The sequence below is a fragment of the Mercenaria mercenaria genome, chromosome 5, assembly GCF_021730395.1.
Source record: "Mercenaria mercenaria strain notata chromosome 5, MADL_Memer_1, whole genome shotgun sequence".
Taxonomy (NCBI): Eukaryota; Metazoa; Mollusca; class Bivalvia; order Venerida; family Veneridae; genus Mercenaria; species Mercenaria mercenaria.
In genome coordinates, this window is record NC_069365.1 from 7,253,852 (window position 1) to 7,266,047 (window position 12,196).

Consider the following 12,196-nt stretch of genomic DNA (forward strand, 5'->3'; position numbering starts at 1 on the left):
CTATCAACAATTACATTCACTCAGGATACAGAATTTAAATCCAGTGCAGTCCTAGCACTGCACAGCACTTGCCCATCTGTGAATGTTGGTGATTACAAATGACTGGTGATTAATTCATATGGCAACACGGTTTATGAGAACAACTTTTTTAATTGCAAAAATAGATAATGCAACCTGAAACACACTTCAGAACATACTAGCTTTAATGCATTAAATTTTTTTTATTATCAAACACCTTCCATGTTTCTCTGAAATTCCATTTAGTAGTTAGTACATTATGATGCAAACTCAAAATACGTCTTTTGCCAACATAGATAAAAAAAACTTCAGTAGAATGCAAATATAACTGTAACAAGAAGGTCCGTTGTTACTTCCCGTGTTATATTCTTTTAGTCTGCCCATAATGGTATCCAGCCCTTCACAACCAATTATGTATTCTCATAAGCCATTTCAGTATTCTTCAGTATTTAATGTAGTACAAACTGTATCAGTCACGGAATGCAAAAAAAATGCATACTGAGAATACAAAATTTAACTAATACCAATGACTGTTATTACTAACCCATTACCTTAACAGTGTCAGTCAGTATAAGAATATGCTTAAACCTAGGCTTATGCTTCAATAAAACACTAGATTAGACATCTCAAGGTATGATTTGATTACTGTACCTGGTTGCCTTTAAAAAGGTTTCAAATGCAACAAGCATGCGTTGCTTAAGTTAGGCATTTAATTTTAGAAAATTTAAAAGCAACTTGTCATGATGCGGAGCTGTGAAAAGCATGGAACATTAGAGCGCTACGTATTTCACAATGACAAACCTGTCCTTATGGGGGGAAACACCTGTGTTGTATGAGGTCTTGGAAAATATGGCCGTTGAGGACCTAGATATACATATACTAGCCTGTTGATATTTATGTAAAGTTAATATGAAATAGAACAAGCAAATTTAGAGAACTTGTATCCCCCAGCAAACATGATAAAGGTTTCGCCCCTAAAAAGCATTCTCTACGTACAAAAAGCAAATTTGTAATTTCAAAATGGATGTCAGTTTGAAGATGATGTCTCATTCCTTACTAAAATCATTTAGCTAAAATAACTTACATATCTTAGAACCTAATTTCTAATAGAAGTTATTGAGTAATAAACATTTTATATTTTAAGTATAGATATAACGATTACCTTGATTCAAGCACACCAAAATGCAACTTAACCTTGTTATCTGTGCAGTATACTTCAGTAACAGTTTTTTGTGCAAATTTTTATTCATTCCTATCAGAAGTTACTAACCCGAAAACAATTAACAAACAAGTGACAGCCATTTCTGAAGTTGCTAGAACAAGATTTGCGCACAGTTTGGTCAGATAAAAAAATCCAGAAACTTCATTTTAACTATATAACGAACGTAAATGATGTAAAGCTTTGTTGGAAATAAGGCACAATTCATAACTACTTGTAAAGATATTTATTCCAAAGGGCTCCCCCTTACTAAGACAGAATGAATTTTTTTTATCGTCCCCTGAAAGCTGCCATTTTGCAGTTAAAGAGTTTTAGATTGACACCATCTATATGTAATACAGACCCCTGAATCATGTAAACAAATTAGGTATCTCAAGTACAAGGGGCAATAAATCCCTGTCTCCCTCAAGGAATCAAACTGAAACTTGCAAGACCCCATTTCTCTATAGCTGTTTATATACAGAACATCAACTTTGCTTCAGATCAAAGAAGTACCAATTTTTACATCTTAGTAACCTCCCCTGAATCATGTAAATGAATCAAGTATCATTTCATACTATAGACCTACCAGACCAAATCACAATAAAGCTTAGTAAATCCGAGAACCAAATTCTGAACATATTATATCAGAACCATGAGACTTATTGCTGCACAAGCCAACTTGGCATAAGTCTGGAAAATCCTCTATATTAACAACAGTAAAACTTATCCATTGACAAATGTCTCCATTACTAGACAAACAGATTCTTTAAAGAAACATGTAAAAGAGAAAGTGTACAATACTTACTGAGAATGTCTTGCCCATAGAGATGATCATGTTTGAAGCTATTAAATGCCTTCACATTTTCTCCTCTATTACTTGACACACTGACAGTCCTCAATACAGGAATATGGGCACTCAGATCTGGGGGACCTGAAGATAAATGTTACTTAAAGCATAATAATAATGGATGGATGAGAACTGAAATAACATTAATACAGAGACACTGTCTGGCACTGCAGTTGAAATTCTATTTAAAACTCTAGCTACTACCACAAAAATATTTGGTGAAATAAGAGAAGTAATAATAAAGAGTTACCAGTGTGTATTCTATTATGTCAAAGCTGTCAGTACCTGACAAGTATTGCTGTAAGCAATGAAACAGAAACAAATCTACTTCTTAAAAAAACATTCTTCTGGATCAATCAGGTAGTAAATCAACCTCTCCTGGACAATAATATATACAGTTTCTAACAACTGTTCCTTTTGAGGTTTTTCACTTGTTAAATCCCTCTCTATAAAACATGAAGTAACAATGAACATACCTTAATTTGAATTATTTCTAAAGTTAGCTCTATTTGATGTGATACTGATCATACATTTATTTGAATTACTCAACTGTTAGTTCTAAACCACATCTATAAACACTGAACATAACTATATTTCAATTATTTCAACTGTTAGCCATATGGGCAGACACTAAACATCAGTTATAGCAAAAGTGTTTCAAGACTTGTCTGACCCAGAATAACCTGTCTGACCACATGGAAACTTGTCTGACCAAAAAATGTTGTAAAAAGATGTTTTGCCGGAAGTAATGAAAAATGAACAGGTGAATAAGAAAACTATATAGTAAAAAATGGATATTGGATATACGGTCTGACGCTGTCAGACAGGATTTGACTCTTATTTCCACTACAACCCCTACAAGGTTTAAAACTGCCCTTACCTTTATTTCACTTATTTCCACTTTCAGCCTATATGCTTAACTAACTACCATGACACCAAGCATATTTTATTTATTTCCTCTAACTTGTAAACCTACATGGTTTCTGTATTCCATTTCTTTTATTTGTCCAGCTCTATATTGAGAATACTGAGCATACCTTGCATCACAATTCTACATGGTACCTTTACTTTTATTTCTAGCTAGCTCTCTGTGACATAGGGCTTACCTTTAGCTGGTGTATTTCTAGCTAGCTCTCTATGGTGTGACATTGGGCTTACCTTAGCTGATGTATTTCTAGCTAACCCTCTGTGACAATGGGTTTACCTTTAGCTGGTGTATTTCTAGCTAGCTCTCTATGTTGTGACATTGGGCTTACCTTTAGCTGATGTATTTCTAGCTAGCTCTTTATTGTGTGACATTGGGCTTACCTTCAGCTGATGTATTTCTAGCTAGCTCTTTGTGGTGTGACACTGGGCTTACCTTTATCTGGTGTATTTCTAGCTAGCTCTATATGGTGTGACATCGAGCTTACCTTTAGCTGATGTATTTCTATTGCTAGCTCTATATGGTGTGACACTGAAATAACCTTCAGCTGATGTATTTCTAGCTAGCTCTTTATGGTGTGATACTGAGCTTACCTTTAGCTGATGTATTTCTAGCTAGCTCTTTATGGTGTGACATCGAGCTTACCTTTAGCTGATGTATTTCTAGCTAGCTCTTTATGGTGTGATACTGAGCTTACCTTTAGCTGATGTATTTCTATTGCTAGCTGTGTCTGGTGTGACAATGAGCTTATCTTTAGCTGATGTATTTCTAGCTAGCTCTTTATGGTGTGACACTGGGCTTACCTTCAGCTGATGTATTTCTAGCTAGCTCTCTATGGTGTGACACTGAGCTTAGCTTTATCTCATGTATTTCAAGCTACCTCTTTATGGTGTGACATTGGGCTTACCTTTAGCTGATGTACTTCTGTTGCTAGCTCTCTATGGTGTGACACTGGGCTTACCTTTAGCTGATATATTTCTATTGCTAGCTCTTTATGGTGCATCACTGGGCTTACCTTTAGCTGATGTATTTCTAACTAGCTTTTTATGGTGTGACATTGGGCTTACCTTTAGCTGATGTACTTCTATTGCTAGCTCTCTATGGTGTGACATTGGGCTTACCTTAAGCTGATGTACTCCTCTTTATGGTGTGACATTGGGCTTACCTTTAGCTGATCTATTTCTAGCTAGCTCTTTATGGTGTGACATTAAGCTTACCTTTAGCTGATGTACTTCTATTGCTAGCTCTCTATGGTGTGACATTGGGCTTACCTTTAGCTGATGTATTTCTAGCTAGCTCTTTATGGCATGACACTGAGCTTACCTTTAGCTGATGTACTTCTATTGCTAGCTCTTTATGGTGTGACATTGGGCTTACCTTTAGCTGATGTATTTCTAGCTAGCTCTTTATGGTGTGACATTAGGCTTACCTTTAGCTGATGTACTTCTATTGCTAGCTCTTTATGGTGTGACATAAGGCTTACCTTTAGCTGATGTATTTCTATTGCTAGCTCTCTATGGTGTGACATTGGGCTTATCTTTAGCTGATGTACTTCTATTGCTAGCTCTTTATGGTGTGACATAAGGCTTACCTTTAGCTGATGTATTTCTATTGCTAGCTCTCTATGGTGTGACATTGGGCTTACCTTTAGCTGATGTATTTCTATTGCTAGCTCTCTATGGTGTGACATTAGGCTTACCTTAAGCTGATGTACTTCTATTGCTAGCTCTCTATGGTGTGACACTGAGCTTACCTTTAGCTGATGTACTTCTGTTGCTAGCTCTTTATGGTGTGACATCGAGCTTACCTTTAGCTGATGTATTTCTATTGCTAGCTGTCTATAGTGTGACACTGGGTTTACCTTTAGCTGACATATTTCTATTGCTAGCTCTTTATGGTGTTACATTGGGCTTACCTTTAGCTGGTGTATTTCAAGCTAGCTCTATATGGTGTGACTCTGGGCTTACCTTTCGCTGATGCATTTCTATTGCTAGCTCTATATGGTGTGACACTGGGCTTACCTTAATCTGATGTATTTTTATTGCTAGCTCTCCATGATGTGACATTGGGCTTACCTTTAGCTGACATATTTCAAGCTAGCTCTTTACGGTGTGACATTGGGCTTACCTTAAGCTGATGTACCTCTATTGCTAGCTCTCTATAGTTTGACACTGGGCTTACCTTTAGCTGATATATTTCTATTGCTAGCTTTATATAGTGTGACACTGGGCTTACCTTTAGCTGGTGTATTTCTATTGCTAGCTTTATATAGTGTGACAATGAGCTTACCTTTAGCTGGTGTATTTCTATTGCTAGCTTTATATAGTGTGACAATGAGCTTACCTTTAGCTGATGTATTTCTATTGCTAGCTTTATATAGTGTGACACTGAGCTTACCTTTAGCTGGTGTATTTCTATTGCTAGCTCTTTATGGTGTGACATTGGGCTTACCTTTAGCTGATGTATTTTTATTGCTAGTTCTATGCGGAGTAGCTGACATCTGTTCTTTGATCTGTTCCCTTAGATATTCCTGTTCCATCTTTCTTGCTTCAGACTCAGCCAGCTTGGCATGAGGATTCACAAGGCTGGCAATAGAATGTACCATCTTCCTTGGCAGTCCATATCCACCAGTATAGCTCTGCAAAAATGGCACACACTGAATCCTTTCGTTCATGAAAAAAAAATCTGAGTCAACTATTAAAAGATGAATAAAAACTTGGTACCATTTATCTGTATATTTCATTGTAAATTGTTACAGCCATATAATTATATTTCAATATAGTACAAATTACAACAAGAGCTGATTTCCAAAATAATAAAAGAACCAGGATCTACACAACTATAACACAAAGACTCCAGTAAAAGTTTGTAATACCATTTCTCAAAACCTACAGGATGATACAAAACTCCCATTAGTTTTGTCAAAATCATGAAAAAGATTACTAACAACTGTCATGGAACAAGGGAATAAAGCAGTTAAATAAATATGGAGAATTCTGTAGACTTCATACCCATAATTATGAGATAAAACAATGATGCACTTATAAATATCTTAAATTTGCATTTTGTAAGACATACCTTAATCTAGTTTAATTTCAGTTTACATCTAACATACCTGGTCATCTGACATCCCCTGCATTCCAGTGCAAGTTGAAGTTACACCATGAGACAGTCGTCGCCTTACATCACTGTGGAAGTCCATCATGTCTGCAGAGCCAACATCAACACCAGAACTTGCGTTACCGTCACTGCCACCGGAACCAACACTGCGTGGACTGCCGTCACCTGGATGAGACTGAGGGCTCGAGTTTGGCACAGAGGGATGGCTGGCGTGGAAATGTTCATCAAAAGTTGGTCTACTGAGAGAACTCTCGCCAATACGCTGTAACTGAAACAGTCAAAGCAAGAAAGTTACTCCACTTGAAAGTTATAATTTCATATTCTTAATGTGAAATGTCTTATCTCAAAATGTGGGTGCTGTGAAAGGGACAAGTGCAACAAACTTAATGACTAAAGAATGTTGCAAGATATCATTTTTAATTACCAAAAATATAGAGCAGAAAGGAGTAAACTGTTGTAACATTTTTGGAATAATGGTGAATATCAACATTCTTCTTGCTTTTTTACCAATATCTAAAAATTAATTTCACTCATTTTATCATCAGTGTAATGTAATACACATTCTATGCCATACTTGGTGGAAATGAACTTGTTGAAAAATTTTATCCCAAATGTGAGAGGTAACTTTAATCAAGTCCACATTTTTTAACAAAAATGTCTGTTATGTAGAAAAAAAAACTTAATGAATATATCAAAAGGTAATTTCAGATCACTGTACTATCAACTTTTCTAGGAAGAAACATTAATTTATTTCACAAACCTTTTCTTCAAAAAGGCCAAACTTTGCACAACGGTATCTTTTACATTACTGTTTTATCATAAATATTGTTGTCAATACTAACTAAAAAGCTATGTTAAACTTTTTATGACTTCTGGGTCATAATATGAAAGCATGTCCTTTTTACAATAACATCTTCCTATATATAATATATATATGCACACCTTTCAATGTTTTTATTACAGTATTTCATGAGCTATTTGCCTTAATTTGGTGTACAGTCTGATTTACTCTGGTTCAAAAGTGTAGGACCTGAACAACTCTGAACTGTGGTAAATCTGATAATATACCACTAGAAGGTATTGTTTATTTCCATTTTTAGCATGCTCCTTGAAATATGTGATAAAGATGTATGTTTATTTTATCTGAGTAGTAGTAGACATTTACGGATTAAGTCTACGTGAACTGTGGACACCTAAGGCGATAGATTTTTCAAGGGGACCGTCTCAACATAGTTTAATTATATTATGCGCGATATGAAAAAGAGTTTATAACGGCAATAGGGTTATTATATCATCACTATGCGGTAGGTGATATAAATTTGGGTGTGCCTGTTTTTAGCTCGACTTTTCGAAGAAAAAGTAGAGCTATTACACTCGCTCCGGCGTCGGCATCTCCGTTGGTTTAAATAATTTGATAAAGTCAAATATCTCTGTTACTGTTAAAGCTATTGACTTGAAACTTAAAATACTTATTTACAATCAAAGTCTACACAAGGAAGAACAATCCCCATAACTCTGATTGATTTTTTACAGAATTATGCCCCTTTTTAATTTAGCATTTTTGGTTATAGTTTTTGATAAAGTCAAGTATCTCTGTTACTATCAAAGCTATTGACTTGAAACTTATAATAGTTATTTACTATCGAAGACTTCACCAGGAGAAATAACCCCATAACTCTGATTGAATTTTGATAGAATTATGCCCCTTTTAACTTATAATTTTTGGTTAAAGTTTGTGATAAAGTCAAATATCTCTGTTACTGTCAAAGCTATTGACTTGCAACTTAAAATAGTTATTTACTATCGAAGTCTACATAAGGAAGAATGATCCTCATAACTCTAATTTGAATTTTTACAAAATTATGCCCCTTTTAATAAAGGATTTTCTGTTAATTTTTATTATAAAGTCAAATATCGCTGTTACTATCAAAGCTACTGACTTGAAACTTAAAATAATTATTTACTATCGGAGTCTTCACCAGGAAAAACATTCTGCGTTACTCTGATTTGAATTTTTGTAGAATTATGCCCCTTTTAAACTTAGAATTTTTGGTTAAATTTTTTGATAAAGTCAAACACTCTGTTACTATCAAAGCTATTGACTTGACACTTATTTACTATCGAAGTCTACACAAGGAAAATCAATCCCCATAACTCTGATTTGAATTTTTACAGAATTATGCCCCTTTTTAATCAAGAATTTTCTGGGGTTTTTTTTGTTTTTTTTTTTTTATCAAGTCAAATATCTTTGTTACTATCAAAGCTATTGACTTGAAACTTATATGACCTTTGACCCCTTAGTGTGACCTTGACCTTGTATCTAGCCATCCAAAACATGCGCTCTACACGTCGGCTCGATGTGGTGGTCATTTGTGTAATGTTTCTTTAAAATCCCTCATACAGATCAAGAGTTACAGAGCGGACACGTAACAAAGTCATATGACCTTGACCCCTAAGTGTGACCTTGACCTTAAAGCAAGCCACCCGATACAGGCGCTCTGCACGTCCTCTTGTGGATAACATATGTTTCAAGTTTGTTTAAAATTCTCCAAGGAGTGGAGTCGACACAAAATTTTTAAAGGACAGACGGACAGACAGACAGACAAACAGACAGACAGACAGACAGCCAGATGAACACCTGTGGTATCCCAAAATACGTCCCTTCGGGCGTATAATAACAACAAAGGAATGGAGACGCAAGATATTACGTTTCCTACAGTTTTCACAATGTTTTACCTGCTGATCTACATTTTGATCCCAACTTGCACAGTAAAGATTTTTTTTTCATGTTGGACGGCGACGACGATGGAATACGGATACATTGCGATCAGACTAGCTCATCTTTTCAACTTTGTCGCAGATGCGCAACTTATAATATTGAAGAACATTTCAGGAAAGTGTTATGACGCTAGATCAAATACATTTTGCGATATGTATAACAAAACATTTCTTTGGCAAACAGACGGACGGACAGACAAATCCAAATATTAACCTGTGCAGTGACATATTAAGCCAGACCTTACCATCATTATAGGAATGTTTTCCTACCAAACATAAATTAAAATTATCATGTTGAGACGGTCCCCTTGAAAAATCGATCGTCTTAGGAGTTCACAGTCCACGTAGACTTAATCCGTAAATGTCTAATAAAATGGACATTATGTGGCAATTAAGTGCATAACTGGGTCAAACTGCTCTCTCATCTGTCTGTGTGTCAACCTTTATTCATACATAGGAAGAGAACTTGGCTTTTTTCTCCATTTTTACAGTTTTGCAATAAATTAGCATGTTTTACACTATTTGTGTATACGACATATTAATCAATCAAATTTTATTCCTGTGAGAATATTTTTCTTGACCATTCAAGCAAATGTAAAATAGGCTGTGTTTACATTGCATATGACTTCATCTTTTCAAAGTCTTTGATCTTAAGACACCCCATTCAAACCTTTATTTAAACTGTGTCAAGTGTGTGCAATGTTTAAATTAAACTGTCTAGACATTTCAAAAGTATCAAATAATATTTCAAATCCCAAGAAAGAATGGTTATCTACAAGGTAAAACAATATTTACTAAAAGATGTCAAAAAGGTGAGTGTTATTCAACAATACTCCAGGGTACAATGATGCTATGTTTTCTACATGAGGGCAATGAAGACTCTGAACTTGATCTTTTGACTGTGACTATTTGCTGTGATACACTGTTTTATTAAAAGTAACAAGTGCACAAATTTGTATCAATAAACATTCATCCCAAAAAGTATTATAAATATATAACCCTGACAAATGAGCTTTAAAATATGACTGGTCAAGGCACACTTTCTCATGGGTCTCATCTTTATTACATATAGAAGTCTTGTGCATATTGAAAGAAATATTTTCAACTTCCATATAATTTCACAGACCAAATGTTTTCAACTGATTTGGGAATAGGGCAGGGCCTTTTACAACTGGGAAAAAAGCATAAAATGTCTAAATTAGGAACTGTTAAAAAAGTTATATTTGTACTAAAATGATAAATTTAAGAAAAAAAAATGGTTATATATACATTAAGCTATATATACATTAAGCTATATATACATTAAGGGTATTTGCTTGTTTTTCAAATATAAGGTTTCGCAGGTACAGTCTTGGCTGAAAAAGTATCTAAAAAATTTACTTTGGGACATACTATATATTTGCCAATGGTATTGCAACTGGAAGACGAATTTTGGCCAAAGTGGCCTGAAAAATAAACCCACTGAGAGTCCCTAGTATAGTGGCTCTAAATTTGGTCCTAGAAATCCAGTTTGAATACACTTAATTCTGAACTACAAGCCTGAATGCTTCATGCAAAAGACCTTACCTCAAAGCATATAACTATACCTAATCTTAAATCATTGATATTAAAGAAATTAAATCCATGTGTGTTTTAAACCAAGTATATGAACAAACAATGAAGTACTTTAACAAGACACTGCTATATTTACCCTTCACTTTCATTAATAAATGCATTCCTAATCTGTTAAGCAAATTTTCACAACTTTATTATTCTTTTAAACACGAAACCTGTTGTAAAGCTCCTACAATGTTCCTAATCAAACTTTTTACTGTTTAACAATTCAAAATATTAAATCCATGTTTTTTACAATGGTGTTCGATTCTGTAATTAATAACTGATTTAATAACTAGACTGTATTAAATACAATGAACAGTTTATTATGAAGTTTGAATGAACATGTCATGCTTTGTTAACTCCGTCCATTCTGACATATACCAGTGGTTTTAAAAGCAGTTTACACTTAAATATGAAAAAAAATCAAGTATCAAAAAAAAAAAAAGAAATATGTTCAAAATTAAACATCAGGGTTATAGTAACAAGGACATCATCGAAGAATAATGATATAAAAATGTTTGTCATTTTTTTAGTGCTTTTTACATTTACTTTTTACACTGACTTCAGACATGTGCAGCTTTCTTACCATGAGACAGACAGATACACACAACTGCAGCTTTCTTACCAACACTTAGACTGATACATACAACTGCAGCTTTCTTACCAACACTTAGACTGATACATACAACTGCAGCTTTCTTACCAACACTTAGACTGATACATACAACTGCAGCTATCTTACCAACACTTAAGACAGATACATACAACTGCAGCTATCTTACCAACACTTAGTTAGATACATACAATGGCAGCTATCTTACTGATACATACAACTGCAGCTATCTTACCAGGAGACAGACAGATACATACAACTGCAGCTGCTTTCTTACCAACACTTAGACTGATACATACAACTGCAGCTATCTTACCAACACTTAGACTGATACATACAACTGCAGCTTTCTTACCAACACTTAGTTAGATACATACAACGGCAGCTATCTTACTGATACATACAACTGCAGCTACCTTACCAAAACTTAGACAGATACATACAACTGCAGCTATCTTACCAACAGATAGACAGATACATACAATTGCAGCTACCTTACCAACACTTAAACAGATACATTCAACTGCAGCTATCTTACCAACAGATAGACATAATAAAATATACATACAACTGCAGCTATCTTATCAACAGATAGACAGATACATACAACTGCAGCTATCTTACCAGTAGATAGACAGATACATACAACTGCAGCTATCTTACCAAAACTTAGACAGATACATACAACTGCAGCTATCTTACCAACAGATACATACAATTGCAGCTACCTTACCAACACTTAAACAGATACATTCAACTGCAGCTATCTTACCAACAGATAGACATAATAAAATATACATACAACTGCAGCTATCTTATCAACAGATAGACAGATACATACAACTGCAGCTATCTTACCAGTAGATAGGCAGATACATACAACTGCAGCTTTCTTACCAACATTTAGACAGATACATATAACTGCAACTACCTTACCAGTAGACATATATAACATTATTGAGCAGAAATACATTCTAATTTCTTCTCAACATGTATATGTTTACTGACTTCTCAAAATTTTGTTTTGAGATAATTTTCAAGGTAAGGACATAGTGAAAGCAGGACATGACTCTCAGTCACAGTATTAATAAAGCCATG

At 34.7% G+C, this 12,196-nt stretch overlaps 1 protein-coding gene across 19 annotated transcripts in view; it reads right to left on the reverse strand.

The window, feature by feature from the left end:
- The window catches only part of LOC123556357 (uncharacterized), a 148,609-nt gene that overhangs the window by 72,687 nt on the left and 63,726 nt on the right, over positions 1-12,196 (reverse strand). For 15 of the 19 annotated variants that reach the window (XM_053542586.1, XM_045347008.2, XM_053542582.1 and 12 more), the window contains 4 exons: positions 6,107-6,379; positions 5,443-5,629; positions 2,025-2,150; positions 820-882 (listed from right to left, as the gene is read on the reverse strand). In XM_053542586.1, the coding sequence (XP_053398561.1) occupies positions 820-882; positions 2,025-2,150; positions 5,443-5,629; positions 6,107-6,379 (649 nt within the window). Of the gene's footprint in view, positions 1-819; positions 883-2,024; positions 2,151-5,442; positions 5,630-6,106; positions 6,380-10,579; positions 10,735-12,196 lie in introns of those variants that run through there. The other 4 variants (XM_053542589.1, XM_053542588.1, XM_053542579.1 and 1 more) reach the window with 2 other exon arrangements.